General features: G+C 41.5%; 1 protein-coding gene across 1 annotated transcript; it reads right to left on the bottom strand.

The window, feature by feature from the left end:
- Positions 1-1,459: 1,459 nt before the first annotated feature.
- On the bottom strand, positions 1,460-10,612 carry SBSPON (somatomedin B and thrombospondin type 1 domain containing). The gene is made up of 5 exons (XM_021530611.2): positions 10,367-10,612; positions 4,093-4,287; positions 3,471-3,561; positions 2,476-2,652; positions 1,460-1,834 (listed from the first exon to the last, which is right to left on the bottom strand). Exons 1-5 carry the CDS (start codon positions 10,581-10,583, stop codon positions 1,717-1,719), a joined length of 798 nt encoding a protein of 265 aa, XP_021386286.1. The 5' UTR covers positions 10,584-10,612; the 3' UTR covers positions 1,460-1,716.
- Between the last annotated feature and the right edge of the window lie 8,822 nt (positions 10,613-19,434).

The raw sequence follows: 19,434 nt of genomic DNA, 5'->3' as shown, positions 1-19,434 counted from the left end.
TACTTTGAAATTTAGATCAGACTTGTCATCTTTGTAAGTTATACTGAAAACTATGTATGTATTAGTATTGTTAATTTTATGAGATGATGGTTTGTTGGGTTTTTTTCTGCAGTTAAAAAGGTGTAAATTCATATAATGTTGTATTTGTAAGTAACGAAGGGACTGGTTAATTTTTTACATGGAAAGGAACACTATTATACTAGCACTTAGCATCTCTTGGTTAGCTTGTGCCACCTACCTTGTCTTGACAAGTGACTTCTTCCAGAGCAGCAGGAAAGGGAAAGCTCAAAAACACATGGCCAAAGTGTGGCTCAATAATGAGTCTACTCTGTCAGTGACAGCAAATATACTTTTTAATGGGGGTCACTATCAAGGTCTCTGCTGGCCACTGCAATTCTCCTGCTCCTGGGAGACTCTAACAGATGGATGATAGCATTAGCCTGTATCTCTGGATTCAGATAATTTGGAAGAGATTTCCACAATCTCAGAAAACTCATGCTTTCTGCTGTCATACTGGTGTGAATCAAGTGACTTGAACTAACATAATAGCTCATCATTCTTTTTAAAGTGAAATCCCTTCAATTCGGATATTTTCTGTACCTTTTTTTCTTGGGTAAGGTTTTGGTTTTTTTTCATTTTCCAAGAGCATGATAAGAAAAAGCACCTGTCTGAATTGGTCATATTGAAACAAAGCTCTCTGAGATAATTTTCCCCATTAAAAAGGAAAACATATAGTTATGAAGTCTGAAATGTTTGGAAAGTATTAAAATAATCTCTGCTTTCTGTTTTGGAGGCCTGCTTTCATTACAATAAAATGGTAAAATGCAATTCAAAGTTTGATTTACAACACCTTATTGTAGACAGAACCTCAAGCAGATCACCTTTCTCATTCTTGCTAAGAGACTCTGGGTTCTTCCAGGAAGTCTTCATGTTGCATGCAAATGCTGCCTGTCTTAAAAGGAAATTTTCTCAACCTTTGTAGCAGTCTTGTCAGTGCTCAGATGTTGCAGGTTCCTGTGCTAATCATTGTAGATGAGCATTTTTAATTAATAATAAGTAATTTTTTTTTACTCTTAGCCAAGGCCTTAGTCACAAAGTCTGGTCTAGGTTCATCTGCCAGAAAAGTTACACTATGTATTACAAAGTTCTGAGGAGACTAATTCTTTAATAATGCTGACTAGGTATATGTCTTCATGAAGGTGGCTGAACATGAAAACTGCAGTATAGAGGAAGAATACTTACATAGTTAAAGTGTAAAAAATTGTCTAGATGATACTGGAGAGGAACAAAATACCTAAACTGAAATCAGTTTTAGCTTTCAAAAACTTAATTTTTATTCACCCTTCCTCTTATATGTTGACAGTAACTATTGTCAGACTTGAAAATATTTGGCTGGCTCACTACTGAGTAGGAGCAGTGCCTGTAGACAGGACTATGGCCAGTAAAGATGGAAAGCAACTTTTGTGGTTAGAAACATTAGCATTTTAATTACAAAAGAGAAACAGGGTAACATGCTTCTAGTGTTCTAATACAGAGATCCAGTCTTCGCATTTTGTATTACGGCAGAGACCATTTCCTGAAATAATTCTGCCAAAGTCCTGACTCCTTTAAAATTTGTTAAGGCTCCAGAAAATGCAGCAGAAATATATGGGTTTCTTGGCATTGGTGTTAATTTTCTTAGTGTTTTTATTGCAATTTTAAAGGTCTTTTAAACTTTTATGTAAAAATAAAACTATGCACCAGGGGACAGGAACAGTGTTCCAGTTGCCGGATCTTCTTCCAGGTTCCTTGGCACTGAGAGTTGCCAATTGCTTCCCAGTGTAAGATTTTATCTCTGAAATGAGACAATAAATATGAAATTAGAAGAGTAAAAGCTATGTATTTAGTATTACTGGATTGTGTTGTATAAAATGTCAGAAGATTGGATTTGTTTAATCATATAAGACTTTATTAAGCACATCAAGCTCTTAAAATTCTTTCCGGAGCAGACATTATATTCCTAAGTGGAATATCCAGCATGGTGGGTTAAGTAGCTAGTTGTGCAGGTATTAAGTAGTATGCATGTTAATAAATGCATGAATCAAATAAAAATCAGTTCTGAATAATACATATCTACTTTCACAATTAATTTTCTAAAAAACAGGTATATATGCTTGAGGGGAGTACCAATCCACCACGGTTAAATCTGCAATCAGATTTGGACTATGGCAGGAAATACCCTTTTTAAGTAAAAGTGCCCATAGCTGTAAAAAGTCCTCTTCCACTATACAAATTCCATCACTTCTTAACAATAGTGAATAAAGCATTAAGCTCTTATATTGAAATGACTTCCCAATTTTATCTAGGTTTTAAAAGCAATTTCTGTGTGAAGTGAAAGGATAAAACCTTCTGAGCTGTTCCAGTTTTTAGGTACAATAAATGCAGCTTTTAGCGAGATTTTGGGAAGTATGGACTCCTGTGCTGCGTTTGGTTTACCCGTGTGCGTTGTGGCCGTCGCCGGCGCAGCGCTGCGTGGCCGTGCTCATGGCCGGGGGCTGGCAGGCGACGCACACGGTGTGTCCCTCGCGCAGGTACTGCATCCAGCGCGCGTACGGCCGCGTCTCCAGAGCACACTGCTGGGAAAGGGATTCCGTCCTGAACTCCACGCAGTATCTGCTCAGAAGGAAAAGAACCAAATTATGAGTGATAAAGAACGAGCTAAGTAGGCACTTTGAATGGACTTACATATCGTAAGCGTGCTGTTTATGAAATGGAAGTTAGACATCATCATTGCTAACAAATCTTTCTGACCCTAACCCAATCAGTGGATTCTTAAAAACGTTATGTAAACTATTTTTCATACTATGCCACAGTCCAGTGTTTTATGTATAATCTCACTTTCTGGTAGTGTTCTGTATTACATTATTTTGAAAACCAGATCTCAGTAACCCATATTTTTTTCTTCTATGCTGCTGAAAGAAAATGGGAAAGAGTCTTTAAGACTGTCAATGAGTTTTATTGTTCTAGGGAAAATAGGACAGGACAAAGCATTATGAGCATTACAGACCCACTAATAGCCTAATTTAAACTTCATTACCATCTCTACTGGTAACTAAACAAAATTTCTTACCGCTTGTGTCAAATAGCTTAAAAAAAAAGGTCTCTTGACACCAATCCCATTCAGCCCACGTTGTTCAGAGACCTATATCTAATTTCTCAGACTTACACTTACATTCAGCTTTGTTTTAGCATTGTTTACTGCTGGCTTTCAAAAGCAGCTATCATCAGATTTGCCATGATTCCAATGTCTAATTCAGGACAATTAGTAAGTAATAAACAATATCTAGAATATGCAAATAAACTGCGGGAGAGAAAACCAGTACAAGCTATAGCTTATTGTTTAATTTTTGAAATTTTAATTACATCTTTCTCTGTAGACAGCTGTTTTCTACTGAACAAGATGACCCACATACATATGATAAATAGATTACCCTGCTGCTTCTTTGTCTGAAGGCCAGAGAGAAGAAGCTGCTTGTCTTTTTCTTTCTTTACCGTATTCAGAGGTAGTTATGAAAGCAGGGACTGAGGGAAAAAAACAGTTATGGTAAAACAGCAAGGCACAGCTGAGTCATATTTCAATTACTCTAACAGTGGGTGAATGACTTTATTGAAAAAGTGATAAAATGTTTGGCAACATTGGACCTCAACCCCATTCCCTACAGCTAAGCTCTCTCCTTATTCAGAACAAAAATAATGCATGCCATCTAGACAGTGAGGAAATAGGATGTACTGGAATCCCACAAGGAGTACTGTTTCCAGTTTCATACTGAATTTGTGTTCTAACTTCGCACAGAGATAATTTGATACTTGCATCTAACTGAAGGAATGCACGCAGCTTAGTTGTTTGCTTAACAGAAAATTAAAGCAGCCAGAGTAGGAAAACAAATTATTGAATAAAAAGTAGTATGACAGTAGAAAGTAAAGTTCTAAATTAAAATTTTAACCAGATAATTGCAGATAGATGCTTGGTTTATTGCTGTTCATTGACATCAGTAAAATTTATGATGGCCGTGATGGATACAATATACAGCAGAGAGATGAAATGGAGAGTACCATGTTCATGGCCGCAGTCCTCCCCCTGGTAAGTCAGGTATTCCAGGCAGCCAGCCTTCTCCTCCAGAGCTGGACATGGTTCCCCACCATTCTTAGGTTCCTGTTGTACGTAGCGCCTACGGATCCGCAGCCCAGGATGACATTGTTCTGCACAGCCACTCCAATGGCTCCACTCCCCCACAACACAGGGAATAGCTGCAAAGCAGTATGAAAACATTATTAGTATTCAAGAATTCTGTTTTATCCTAATTGCTTTCAAAAGCTTGAGATAATAAGATTATATTGAGGGGCTTTTTGTTTGGTTTGGTTTGGGGTTTTTTTTCTTTTTTTTCTAATTTTATTTATATCGGTTTGAATGCTCTTCCAGAATTTTGCATACTCAAATTGAAAATTCAAACCTGCCTGCAATGCTTGGCTCCCTATTCCATCCCTTGTCCACAAAGAAAGAGCCCCTCATCAAAACCTTTCTCTACAGCTGTGGGGTTCTTCTGTACCCTCTTCTGAAGCATAAAGCATTAGCCTCAAGAGAGACCAGCTCATGGATTATCTACACCAGACTGGTCTGACTTTCCTTGGCAGCTCCTACACCACTAGATTTTGTTTAAAGGCTGGAACATTAACCAGTAGCACATTTGAATACCTTCAGATCTATTTCTAGCTCCTTTTTCTTCAACACTGAAACTGTATTCAGTGCCACAATTTTGTTCTCCTGTTTTAACACAGGTCCTGCTCATTTCCAACTACAGAACAGTCCATTGGATATTTGAATTTCAGTTCTCATGGATCACAATCCTCTGAATTAGTCAAAAATTCTAGGGAAAGTACCATTATTTTTAAAGTAAACTTTGAATCATATGAAACTGCATTTCCCTCAGGCAGGGGAGAAAAGGTTTTGCAGTGTCATTCCAGAATACAAAAACAGGTGATAGATACATTATTCCTGAATGAGAAGCTACATAACACAAAAGTCTTCACTTTATTTTTCCATTAAACCAATATGCAGCTGTAAAAGGCACACAGCCATTTTACATCTCCATGAAACTGCTATTCTCAGACCCATCTCCAGGAATACCAAGTCCCTGTTTTTGAAAACTATATAACCTAAAAATTTTCCCTTTCCTTAGCAGTTAGAATGAAAAGCTTCACTGCAGGCTGAGCCCTCAGGGGCTGGATTAAGATGATCTCTGGATGCTCACTGATGGAACAAACAACCCCTCTACCTGGGAGCTTCAAATCTGCACAGCCGTGGCAGGAGAAGCATGAAAGAGCAGATAAGAAAAATGTCTCACACATGGGCATCCATCAAGTGGAAGAATTCTCTGAGGATAAGCAATGATTTCCCTACATAGGTCATACTTAATTTGTGCCCTACAAGGACATTTAATCTGACTGGTGAGGCATTCCCAGTAGCCTTCTTTCCTGGAGGCCACCCGGTAGGTGCTCCAGGTTAGAGAATGGTACAAAATACACATTATCATCTTAAATGGGCTACCTTAAGTGGGCTATCTTAAACTGGTTCTGGATTGTTTTGGGTCATGCTTCTCATTATCTAGTGAAATAAAACTTTTCATTTCCCAGGTGTACTATTTCTCATTAGCTTGTAATGGAACATATCACATGCTTTCAATTTTTTTTCTGCATTTCCGGATTACAATTTAAATCCCCAAGAAGCTTTACAGCTTAACCCCTAGTTACATCCTTGTATCAGTGTTGAAGGAAAGTGATGGGACCAAACTAATCTTTCAGGAAAATATTTTATGCCCTCTGGGATTTGACCAGTACAAGAAATTGGGAAGAGAGAATAGAATGTGATAACCTCCTTGGGGTTTGTGACTCTTCTCACAAAACATAGAAATTGCAGTGTTTGCTCTGTCATTACATCTCTAATTTCTTGGACTATTACCAATATAATAAAGCAGATAAAACCTCTGAAAGAGGCTACTTGGCAGATGTCCTTAGTGCGTCACTAAAATTCCCTTTCTCCGTTCTCACTGTGCACCAGCTGTTCTGACCAAACTTGCTCACTTTGAGTGCCCTGACAGCACCAGGTGTATTGTGGTTGAGGATGATGCATCCCACGCCCTAAGGAATTCCACTGAAACAGAACCACAGGGTTGCCCGAGTATTGGACCACCTGCTTAACACTCAGGCAGTGTTGCCATTGCCCATCCTCCTCAACAATTAGTATCCTCTGTTTTTTTCTTCTACTTACTGAAAAACACTTTCCTAGACAGCTCCTGAGTATGATTTGTAGAACAGTGCTGGGAAATAGCAGAAAAAGCCCCCTTTGCCAGATGCAGACACCTGACACTGCACCACCAGGCACTGCCCTCAGACACATCCAGGTACCCCAAAGTACATGACACAACCTCTGTGGCTGTGAAGGCACCACACTGACATGTTCACTACAACCCTCAGACTGTTCCAAGAACTGTGAACTAGAAAAGAAAACCAGTCATAGTTAAAATGTCTTAGAGCCCACCATGGGATAGCCAGGACAAGTGCTAAATGCAGTATGGACCTCACAGTCTTTACCACCTGGCTGCAAAGTCCAAACACAGTCCTTGACTCTGCTAGATTTTATGGTACAAGCACAGACTTCAATGCCTGATCACAAATCTTAGTCCTACCCATGTGCCCAAAGGACAGTAAGTGTCTGTCTAGCCTATTTCCTTATCTATTGATTCTCTTCCAAGCTGGCTGTATGAATGACCTGCATAAATAACAATTTCCACAGAACTTTAATCCCCATATTATCACCTTGATATGCAGATAACATCAAGTCTAACATCAAATTTTCCATGAATAAACAAATGAACTGAGTAAGTGCATAACAAATAAAGCAATGACTTCATGTCTTACTGGAATCAAACCAAGCTGACAGTTAAATACTGGTCATCTGCAGAAATACATGGTAATTTTATGGTTATCAAGATTTAGAATAAGAAGGATGAATTGCCCTAGTCATGTGGAAAAATAAGAATATTGGGTTGCTAGAATGGAATTTAGGCAGTGAGATAATAATGTCACTCTTGCAGTCAGTACCCAAAAACTATTAAGAGACAGTAGATCAATTTTGTGCCTTGTTGAAAAGATGTCAAATTCCTCAGCATGACACAGACTGGATCCATGAGCTGACATAAAAGGAATGGTGTCATCTCTTGACACACAAAAAGAAGTATCAAGGACCCATAGCTATGGTATACCCATCTTTATGGATCTCTCTCTATATTGCTATTTGCTCAGCTTATTTAACACAGTGATGTCAAATGATGATTCATGGAAACAATGAGGAGGATGCAAGTCAAAGGAAACCGAAGGAAAGGATTTGTTCTCGGGTATCTACCAAAATGTGGAAGCTAATGCAACACTTGAAATTTCAAAATAAACCACAGAAAAATTACATTGCTATCTTATGAAAGACAGCTCAGTAGCCAAATATTTGGTTTTGTCTTCTACTTGCAGCACTACAAAACACAGATCCTTATTTTTGAGTGAAACTCCATTTAATTTTTTCCCATCTCTGGAAAAGAAAAACAGAGGATTGTAGTATGTTCATTGTACAACATATATTGTAATATGTAAGGATCTCTAGATTTTCTCAGAGTAACCACTTTGATTCAAATGGTGAGCTGATTCCTTTCTCAGGCTTTCTCACTGGACAGTAGTTCCTATTTAAAATACTATGTACAACAATATTTTTTCTTCAAGAATATTGTTCACTTATTCAAAAATATTCTTCAGTGTTAGAACTATAAGGAAGTTTATTTAAAAATTCTTGAACTTGGGTTCAGCAGTCCATGAACTTCTGCCAAGCCAGAAGTATACAAAGTACTAAACCTACAATGATTTTTAGACATGACAGAATTTAACCCTGCTGCTGGCAGCTTTAGGATGTTCATTCTTTCAGTCATTTCTTTTGTTCTGGAGCATTGTTTTTGGGTGATTCCTAACATCTCTTGCATCCTAGCATCTCTTGATTACTTAAAGTTGAGGCACTTTGCACTTTCCCCAAAGGATGAATTGTCCATTCTGCAGATGCTGAAATCATGAGTTGTGAACAGGTTGACAAACAAGCAGTAGTACGAGAACCATTGATCACCTTTCTTCACATTTCTATTTCAAAGTTTTGAACTCTACATTCAAAACAGTGAACTATGCCAGTGAGCACCCCAGTGTCATTAAACACTTAGATAGATTTTAGCAAGACTTAATGGGGAGACACCAACATCCAACAGGAACAAAAAAGACTCTAAAATTTTCAGCCATATTTCTGTAAATTGAAACAAACTTCCAGTGGAACTATTTAGAATTTCTGTTTATACAAAATACAAGTTAATGACTACTTGCCATGGAGAGTATATATTATCATCTGCCTTTAAAAGAACAACGTCTTGTAAATTTAGAATTTTGGATGTGTGAATTCTAGGATCACCTTGCCTGGGTGCCAAAGTTCTGCCCTCCCATGCTACACCCATCAATGCAAAATGCATTGTTCCCTCTGTGTTTGCATTGGTGCTAGCACAACAGCAGGGCAGCAAGTCAGTGCGGGGAGTCAAACCAGGCAATAAAAGAAAACAGGCAATAGAGAAAATAGAAATAGTTCCCTGTGTATTTATCTTCCTGAACTGGGCCACCAAAGACTGGCAAATTCCAGCTCTGGTGAAGGAGAGGCAATGAGACAGGAAGGCTTCACTTCCATTTTCCTGACTGGATCTAGGGCACCCACCACCCACAGAGGGTACAAGAGTGGTGTGTTTATATTGTAGACATACAATGCCTTTTGAGGCAATCACCACTGAGCCCGAGCCAAAAAATACCATCTTGATGACAGCAGGGCATCATCAAGTGCCAGAAGTCACCCCAGAAGTCATGGTAATGAAAGTGTTTAAACTAGAACTTATCAAGCACAATCTTGATCTTATTTTTCAAGGATTTCAGCTCTGTTTTCATGCTAACACTGTGCATGTTTATCAGCTCTCTCCTCCTATGCTTGAATATTAAAAATTATTTGATTTACTGAAAACATGCAATATGCTGCAGCTGTATGACAAGCATCTTGCCAGTTCTTCCTCTACTGACTTTCCTGAATGAAAGAACCATCTATTTTAAAAATGCTACATTCTGTTTGACTTTGTGGTGCATTTTCTTCCCTTCTGTTACTCTGAGGAGATTATTTAACTGTGAGAGAGCTGACCATGTTCCTTCTAGAGGCCTGGGGTCATAGTTCTGCTCTGCTGAGTTCCTTGGTGCAGTTTTACATCTTTTAGGATGGGTCTACCCGATCTGAGAGTTGAACTCTGCCTTCCCAATCCGGGCAGATGTAAGCCAACCTGGATGCCAAAGCTATGTGGCTATGTCAGCATGGCATTGAGCCTGCTAAATGCACCCTAATTAGCAGGACTGTGCAGCAGAGGCTCATGACTTTCTGACTGTAGGCTGGCATGCATCCAGCCAGCTGGGAAGAGACATTAAGCTGACATTAGTACTGCACCTGCAGAGCAAGGTCTGTGTCCTGCATCCCAGGCTCACAGACGTCGGTCAAATTGTGAAGGCTGCAAAGGGTAGAAATCCCACAGAAAGAAGCACTGTGAAAGCACCTACAAAGCAGATATTCCGTTTGGTAGAACTGGGCTACTTTTCCCTCCTTGCCATTGCTCACTGGCAAGTCTTGCCATCCCCCGAGGGCTGGCAGAGGACCTTCTCACTTATCCGTCTACGCTTATTTTTAAGCCTTTGCCTTCCCAGTAAATTCCTGCAGATTCATGCTCCTAGACAAAACCTCACAGTGGGGACTTCCCCAATTATTTCATTGAATTTTGTTTGTCAGGATGTGAAGAATCAGCTGAGAGATACAGACGGTGCTAAATTAATCTCCCTGCTGTCTCTGCAATCGGACATCCTCCCGGCAATCAATCTGTGTTTGGGACTTGCCTGAGTGAAAAGTAAGTAACATAATATTTTAAAGTAACTTCAGACTGTCACTGTACCACAGCTGATCCGGAAACCTTTTCTCTCTAGTGAGAGAAAAGTTTCTGTCCCCTTCCTGAGCCTGGCGCTGCCCTGGCGCTGCCCCAGCTTGTGCTCAAGCCCTCGCCTCGGGGCTGGGGAGGGAGGAATCTGCCCCTCTCGCAGCCCTGAGCCCGTGCCCGCACGAACCTGGCGAAACCTCTCTCCCGCGAAGCCCCGGCAGGCAGCTCCCGCACCCGGGCGCAGGGCCGGGGTCCCGCACCCGGGCGGAGGGCCTCGCCAGGGCCGGGGAGGGCTCACCTACCCGGACACGCCTGGCCGTGGTCGTGGCAGCAGTCCCCGGCTCGCCGGCAGCCTCCGTCGCAGTAGCAGGTCCCGTAGCCACCTCCCTCCCTCCATCCCTCGCCGACGCAGGCGGCATCCCGGCCCTGGCAGCACTTCCCTTGGCAGCTGCCCCCGGCCCCGCTCCCGGCCCACAGCAGCCCCAGCCACAGCGCTCCCGACAGCGCCGTGCCGCCCATCGCCGCCGTGCCGCCCAGCGCCGCGCACCGGCCGCCGCCGCGCCGCCCGACGTGCGGGCCCCGCCGCTGCTGCGCGCCGCGGCCGCCGCCAGCGCCCGGCGGAGCGGAGCGGAGCGCAGCGGAGCGCAGCGGGCTGGGCGGGCGCCCGGCGGGGGTGGGGGGCGGCCCGGCCCGGCCCTGCCCGGCCCTGCCCTGCCCGGTCGGGCAGCGGCACAGCTGCCTCGGGGGTGTCCTGCCAGGGGTCTGGGTCTTTCCCGCTGGATCGCACGGCAGGACAGCCGGCGATGTCCCACACGGCGATGTTCTGTATCAGGGTGTCCTGCACAGCAGGAAACATGTCCCACACTGCGGGAACAATGTCCCACACTGCAGGGACTTACACAATGATGGCCTTCAATGACCTCCTCATTGCAGGTCCTCTGAGTGACGGCCCTTACAGCAATGTCCCTCTCAGCAGTGCCCCACACACAGTGACCCCCCCAGCAATGCCTGGTGATGTCCCTCCCGCAGAGCCATGTCCTGCGCAGCAGCAGTGTCCCGTGCAGTGATGAGCCACAGAGAAGCGTCCTCCACAGTGGTGTCACACAGCCGTGTCCTGCACAGGACTGATCTGCATGTCCCAGCCAGCAGTGTCCTGTACAGCTGTGACCGGCCCAGCCATACCGTGTACAGCGGTGACTGATGTCACAGTGACCCCCCAAAGCTGTCCCAGAGCATCCCCAGCCATCTCCACACAGCCCCGTGGGTGGGAACAAGATGCCACTAGCCATGGTTTATTGGTACTGGCACTTTCTCATTTCAGGGCATGACTTACACAGCGTTTGCATGTGTTAAGTTTTTAGTTTGTGTTCTCTTTCTTTCTTTCTTTCTTTCTTTCTTTCTTTCTCTTTCTTTCTTTCTTTCTTTCTTTCTTTCTTTCTTTCTTTCTTTCTTTCTTTCTTTCTTTCTTTCTTTCTTTCTTTCTTTCTTTCTTTCTTTTTTTTTTAATATCTGTTTCCAGAAGAAACAAAAGAAGTTATACTTGCAGGTGCACAAGAAAAGCTAGGTGGATTCCCAAGTAACTTCTTAGTAGCAAGAGGTTTGGATTCTGGTTTTCAGTTCACTTCAGTGCTAAGAGGTTTTCAGTACTAATGGAACCTGATAATTTTAGCCAAAAGTCAAATCCCAAAAGTAAGTAGTGAGGTGACTGCAAAAATATGTTAGCTTTGCACACTTCAGTTTGCAGATAGCTACTAAAGCAAGAGACATCTGGTCTCCCAAAGCTGCCTATGAGGGGAGGTAACAGTTTATTATATTATCTACTACATGTGGGTACTTCAACCCCCTGAGACAGCTCAGGCCAGACAGAGTTTAATTTCTTCTAGCAATCAAACACTACTGTTAAAATGTTTAAATCCCTGAGGATTGGGTCTGATCTGTTATCCAGTGTCCCACTAATGAATTTACTGGCATTCTGCCAGCCTAAAACTTGTACCCCTGAATAGCAAATGTTGGGGGAGTTCCTGGGGTGGGTGAGAGGAGAACAAGACTGCAGCCTGCCTTGGTAAAAGCAGTGAGAAGGAATGCCTCTTTATGTTTTCCTTTCCTTCATTGTATTCCTGTGCTTCACCTGAAAGGCAAAATATTAGTAAATAGTAGTAGAAACTACCTTTGTAGACGGATAAATAATGTGCAGATGACTTATGCTGAAAGGATGAGCCAATAAAACTTGGATGAGTCCAGAACAGGTCAAAGAGGGGCTTTCTCTTAGGGGATATGTTTACAGAAAAAACAAGAAAATATGTCTGCAATAGTCTAGTAAAAGAGAACAGAATACAAATGAAAAATGTTATAATTTCTACTGGACATAGTAAAGCAGAGCAACCAGGAAAAAAAAATCTTAATTGATGAAGAGAACAAGCTTACCCAGTTTGTTCCAGTAAATACTTTGGTTTTTTTTTTTCTTTTACTTAATTCCTTTCTATTAGAAGTAGCACTAGGTAACTAAGAAGGACAAAAAACCACAGTGATGTGCTCTCAGCAATGACTCAGCATAGAAACCCTCACAGGCTATTCCATCAAAATAGGCAGAGATTTCTTTCCAGTGTGACATGAGATGGTGCACAGAAAGTGGGTGTTGCAAAGTACCTGTTGTTGGTTATCTTTTTGTCATGCAAATAACTTTACAAGAAAAGCAGAGATTTAAAATGCACGTGTAGTTAAGGTTAGGGAACATGCAGAGTCCTTGTTCTTTCTTGTAAGCCACAGAGGAGCATTGCATGGAGCAGAGGTCATCAGGCATCTGTTGCACATGTGCTGTTCATGCCAAAATACTTTTTAATCCCAGAGGTGAGCAGAAATCTAAGTACTGTATTGTAGTCCTCTCAAAAACAGGTGTTGTTGCTGGCTCTGAGATTTTAAAAAGCATGATCGAGCTCAAGTTGTCAGCCATTTTTTTCTCCATTTCTGCCCTATTTTAGCTTTGGAATCTCTAAATTGAGATTCCCAAACTAGAACATGTAACTGCAGTATAATATGGTAAGAGGGGAAAAGAAACCAAGACTATGGACACTTCTTTTCAACTAATTTTTCAAACATGTATATGACTTCAGTGAGTTTTATTCCATTGTTTTATTTCCAACCCAAGTGTTCCCATTGCCTTACATGGAGTTGTCCCTGGTTTAAAATACCACAAATACAAAATGAGCTAAGTGTGTTCCAACAGTAAATTAGAATGAGAACTGATCTCTGTTATTTGCCATGCTTACCAGTAGTATTATTTACTAAGATTGTTTATGCTTTCTTTATATAAAGAATGCAAAGCAGAGCCAAGCTTTTACTCTCCATCCATTCCTGTGGCACATATCTACCCAGAATAGACTGAAAGCACCTGCAAGTGGGAAAAGCTTCAGACTAGGTACAAAATCTGTGTTTGATACTAAAACACCTTTCTTATTTTTTCAAGTTGAACTTACAACTGCAGTGATTCTGAGTACCTGATGTAAGGTCTATTCAACTCAACTTCAAAGTCTTTTTTCATATATATTATCTGTCAACCAGCAGCATTCCACATGACCACACCTCCTCACAAGCAAACTCTCTGAAGGTCCAAACTTGCACAAATAGAGCTAATTCTTCTTTGCTGCTAGGAGGTTAATCCAATGGCATCAAACTGAGGGGACTTCAAAAATCCCGCAGGGCATTTCTTTTTCTTTCACACTCATGTTTGCACACAGCTTTTATTATTTGAGAGAAATACCCTTCCAAAACCAACCTGCTTGCGTTTTTTATTGAGACAGCATGGTGACTGATGTAAGTACAAAGGCTACAGGCTGTCTCTATCCTACACAAGGCCATGCTTCCCAAGAGCCCCACAGTCAGCTACAACATGATTTGTCATATGAGGCCCTTGTTCCCCTTGTTCTGGTTAAAGTAGAGTTTCTCCTGATAAGAAATAATCCCTGCTAGGGTGGATAACCAAATCATGGTGTTTACTAGTGTAGCTGACAGCTTAAAGCAATAGCAACATTTTGTATGTAAGATAAATGAGGAGTATTTTTTCTTCGCTAATGATCAACCAGCACAGAAACACAGTAGAGGATACATGAAAGAGAGTTTCTATAGTTCCATGGCCCATGATGTTATACAGAAAGCATGATGCTTGTTTCAATGACTATCTTGAGCTGTTCTCCATTGAATCACCCCTAAGAGAGCAGACTGAATGCCTGGCTCAGGGGGGCATTTGAGGGAGGTCATTTGCTGTGCATCCACTTTGCCTTGGCAGTTCTGTCAGGTACAAGCCTGTCATGGGTCATGGGAGATGCATTGGCTTACTGCATTCTCAGTTACAACCTTTGATTTTGGTTGGAGTCGGTAATGATTCACAAAATTGCTTGAATTGGAGAAGTTAATGGAAATATAGAAGAACTACCTATCAGGATATTTTTAGCTGATTTTTAAAGGCCTTCTTCCTCCCTGTAAGTTATTGAAGAAATGTCCAAGTAGTGTGGTGAACAGAGAGCTGCTGTTGAACTTCCATGCAGAAAAAGTCAGGCAAATCTGTGTGTCCAGCCTAAGCATGTAAGGACTGGATGACATCCTTGTTCTATCTTTTCCCCTGAATTTCTTATTTTCAAATTCAGGGATCCAAAAGGAAATGGAGCACCTGAGCTGGCATGAGGAAGGGGAGGTAACCCAGGGCAGAATGGGCAAAAGGCTGCAGGACTGTCTCCACCAGTAGCAGTTAAAGATGACACTGGCTCAGCTGGTGCACATAGTAGAACATGCTCCTTGCTCTATCAGTTTACAACTACATCTCCTGTCTGAATTAACAGCCTCTGGCTTATGGAATAGTAGTATTGCATTAATAAGTACATTTTCTTATGTTAATTTTTATTTCATTTTAATTCTAAGTGCTGTATAATCTAGAAGTGTTACTGATGTTCCAATTTTCATTTGTTTTAGTAATTTTGAGAACAATATTCCCCCAGGAGTCACTCACAAGGGAACATGCTGAGTACCTGGCTCTATTTGAAGAACCAGTGATGTGTTTATCAGCTCCTGATCCTGGAAAGTCAGCCTGTTATTCAGACAATCTGTTCTGGCTCTTCAGGCCAAATAAGACACTCATGCTTTCAAAGACTTTGCTGAGATGTGAAGGCATCTATTCATACTGTGCGAGGAACACAGTTCATTTGACTCCTGCTTGTTAGCTATCTTCCTGCAGGGTTTTCCAGGTAGTTTTACATTTTAAAGGCACACAATCAGCCAGAGTAAGAGAGGGTGGCAGTTTAACACTTTCCGAAACAGACCTGCCTCTTACCAAATAAGCATCCCAGGATGTTATTCCACACACTTTCCTGTTTCCCCTGCTTCGGGGTTTATTTTCTTTAGTATTTACAGACCTCCTCTTTTCTGCAATCATGACCTAATAAATTATTTTCCTTCCTGATGTAAGAATAGTTATTACCATTTTAAAGACAGGATAAAAAGATACTGAGAGATTAGGGCACCTATCCAGCAAAACACTTAAGCACTTGCATAAACCAAGGCACATAGTAACACCACCATAGGAGTGTTCACCTGTTCCAGGTTGTGCAGTCTTGAAGGATTTACTGAGCTGGGGCCTCCCAATGTGCCAGAGGGTTCCGAGGCTCAGCTCCCTCTCTCTGAGCTGCATGCTGCAGCCACCAGCCTCTCTGTGCACTGCCTCTGAGCAGCCACGTTATTCTGCCAGATCTAGAGCAAACATTAGCCCTGATTTGCACCCAGTCAGCTCCTTTTTTGTCAGCATATAAAGCCAAAGAAATTAACAGCTCATCCTCAAATTCACTATTAAAATTCATGCAAAACAGCTAAGACTGTTTATTTCTCATTAAATCCAGATCAGATTTTCCCTGTGGTTTAAAACTATAATCAGTATTAGTATAGTCCAAAACTCAGCCGGTTCCTTTCTTTTTTTCTTTCTCATTTATCACATCCAGTAGCAAAGATTCTTCATCTTGGAGTTATTGGATGATTTTGATGATGGTGCATTTTGCAGAGAAGAATGCAGCTCCCACTCCTGCAGCTGATGAGCATGCTCTGCTAGCAGGAATAAACACACATTTCTGTCAATGAAAAAAGCTATGAGTTTATGAAATTAGGGCACTGAGCTGTTGAGAGAAAGAGTAGGTTTTTTCTTATCATAATCACACTTTTGAGAACCTATGCCAATCTTTCTGCTGGGCTGATGAAAAGATGAATTCTGCTGACTTCAGTATTTTGAAAGTAAATGATGATTCTGGTGTACACTGGCTGGCAGAGGGAACTGTTTATATAATTCTGGGCTTGCTAATAACCCTCTTCATAGCTAGAAATGGTGCCAGGAAAGCTGCTGGCTATGTAAAAATGCTCTTCCATTTCCTTGCCTTTATTGTTTTCTGTCACAGCTTGTTTTTTTTTAATTAGTACGTGAACTATTTTTAGTGTCTGGAGACAGAAATGTATTGTTCAGACTAAAATGAAGCTAGGTACCATGAAAATATTTTCAGGGAGAAATATTTGGAGCCAGTTTATCTTTGGCTGTGTGCAGTGAAAGTTTGCCTGCTCAGTCCAATTAGTTACAGCCATGTCAGTTCACGTAAGTGAATGTAGTTGTGTTAGCGCACAGGGCAGATTTTGTCTCTCAAGCTGCAGAGGACTACTCTAAACCACACACAGCTAGAATCTGTAGCATCTAGATCATTCTGAATTATTTTCCATACAAATTTCATGCATATCTTGTTGAATGAATTAAACTTTTTAGTCAGATGATGACTTTGGCAAATGTGATGTTTGATAAGGCATCTCTTTGTAACTCATCTAATCAGCTGTAAGAGATTCTAAAGTCCTTCCAGTGTAGACAGACTATAGCTGCACTGAGATCTACCCTTATGTGTCCACACACCTGTGTGCACCAGGCAGGTAAAAGTGCAGCAAGCATTTGTGACCCACTAATTCAGCCTGGAAGAAATAGAAAATACTCCTTCATATGCAACAGTCTCAGCTGAGAGACAAAATGTGAAGCCCATCCATATCAGTTCCATTCAGAATTTCAAATCAAGCTCAGTCTTTACCATTTTCTTCATGGTTGCCCAAAGCCCCTCATCACATTACAGGAATTTAATGGTTGACACTAGTCAACCATTAAATTCTTGTAATGTGATGAGGGCTCCATTACCAGGGTAGAGCTTATCTGTGTGGAAGTATTATCCATAATGGGAATCAGAGGAGAAATCCACAGGAAATTAAGAGTTCGTCAAAAGAACCATGTGCCTCCTATACTCCAAATACTACTGCATTCTTTGATTTTGCCTAATTAAAAAGAAGCATATCTATTTACCAAAAAGACCCCAAAAAAATCTACCTAAATAAGTCACTCCAATGTACAGACTTGCATTTTTTAAAAGATAGCTATTACTCATGTTGTTAAACACTCCTGTGAAAGTTCATCCAGCATTAGGGTGACCAGAAAAGCAAGACATGTCAAATTTAGAACCTGTCCTAGCTGCATCTATAAAATGGGTCCTGATAGTATTTTCATTAAAAGAAACCAAGAATTTCAGAAAGAGAACAAAATATTATCTCCCGTCATCTGTCATCAGTGCAATGCAGGCTTTTAACACTCCACCGGATAATTCCCTCGCAGTTAAAGTAGCTCTATTTGCAAGTAGCAGGCATTTTCAACATTTTTCAAGCTGAGTTCCTAAAATATTCCATTAGTTGCACTGACCTCTGCAGAAACAGCTTTAGTTTAGAGACCAGAAATAATGGACAAATCACCAGATCCTACAATAATCCCAGTAGTTGTGTTTTCATGTGTCCAGATGTGCTTTCAGCCTCCCATTCTTGGATCCTACCTGCAGGATAACTATCAAGCCTGCTGTAATACAGTGGTGACCTTCAGCCAAAATGGGACAGGGCTGCATGGAGAGAGAAGAGAGGGCAAGGGGATGAGCTTCAGAGCTTGGCTTGGCTGGAGTAATTGCTTTAGATCTGCCACAGCCAACTCTGGTCATTCAATACCACAGGATTGGAGTATCCTCTTCTGCCTGAAAGTACCAGGGCCAGGATCTGAAGTCCTCAGGGATGTGTAGGTGCCTCAGTAGCAGAGAGAAGCTCAGAAATAATGCAGTTTGTCCTATTGTTACCACTTTTTTCTTGTGTTCAAACCTGTCTTGATAACAATAGCTTTTCAATAAGCTCCCACAGAACCACAATACATGCATGTGGTAAAAAATGAGCCTCATCAGCCAAAAAACACAGTTAACCTTGCAGGCTTGCATCAAAAGGAAGATCTAGTGAAGGAAGATCCCTCCATTACCATCAATATTTCAAGGATTCCTTCAGGAAATTCCCTGCAGGACACCTTGGGACTGCATTGGCCAGTGAACTGCCCCATACCACCTTCTCCACTTGGCTGCTTCTGTCTGTGGCATGTCCAGGCACTGTCTCAACAGCCATGGATATCACTGCCCTTGCAGTGCCTGGTGGGTTTGTGACATGTGGGCAATTCAGCTGGAGGCAGCCAGCTGGCTTGAGAAAAAATTTCTGCAGAGGCCCTGAATGACTTTTCAGCTGGTATACTCCCACCCCCTTCTTTAAAGGCTGTCCTTGCAGAGGTAAGAGGCCTCTCCTGGACTCACAGGGGAATGCATGTGAAGGCCTGAGAGTGGCTTACCTCACTGAGAGGACTATTCCGTGCTTCTGTGTCACCCTGATACTTAAGATTTTCTAAAGCCTTCTGAGTTTATGTTCTGTTGGAGAACTTTCCCACAAAATTTCTGTAAACAACATATTGTTTTGCATTCTTTTATGGGGGTGGAGAAACTTGATGTACTAGTGGTTTGTCCAATGTCTTTGGAGAGGTGGCCCATTCACTCTCCAATACAATGTCACCTTTGGGAAAGTATAAAAGGTGGAGTCAGAGAAATAAACTTTCTTCTTTACCTTGCAAATAGCAGGTGGCTCACGTTGTGCTTTCACGTGTCCTATAGCGGCACTTCTTTCTTTTGGGCTATATCCTTATTTATAGAAACACTAACTTGGAGTGCAGGCAGGGGCAGTGATCACAGAATCAAAGGTCCCTCCTGCCGCAATGTAAATATTCTTGAGTGCTTTGCAGCTCCACTCACAAAATCCCGTGCATTGCTTTAAAGACAAATAATGTAATATTTAAATAAGAGGTCAATCCCAAGTCTGAGCTGGCATCACTCCATGTAATTTACATGAAAATATGTTATTTTACACAGAGATCTGCCTTTTCATGTTTTGCCTAATTCACATGCTCAGAAAATTTTGGAGTGCTCTGCATTTCATAAAATATATTTTAAATAATCTGGGTTTCTTCCTG

The sequence above is a fragment of the Lonchura striata genome, chromosome 1, assembly GCF_046129695.1.
Source record: "Lonchura striata isolate bLonStr1 chromosome 1, bLonStr1.mat, whole genome shotgun sequence".
NCBI classification, from domain to species: domain Eukaryota; kingdom Metazoa; phylum Chordata; class Aves; order Passeriformes; family Estrildidae; genus Lonchura; species Lonchura striata.
This window is presented reverse-complemented; position numbering and strand designations above follow the sequence as displayed.

Bases quoted from the DNA above. Each gene is read 5' to 3' on its own strand.
- SBSPON (XM_021530611.2), bottom strand. From the start codon at position 10,583: ATGGGCGGCACGGCGCTGTCGGGAGCGCTGTGGCTGGGGCTGCTGTGG. The intron at 2,653-3,470 runs GTAATCTATTTA...CCTTCTGAGCAG, and splicing joins TCAGACAAAGAAGCAGCAGG to ATACTGCGTGGAGTTCAGGA. The intron at 1,835-2,475 runs GTAAACCAAACG...GTCTCATTTCAG, and splicing joins GACGGCCACAACGCACACGG to AGATAAAATCTTACACTGGG.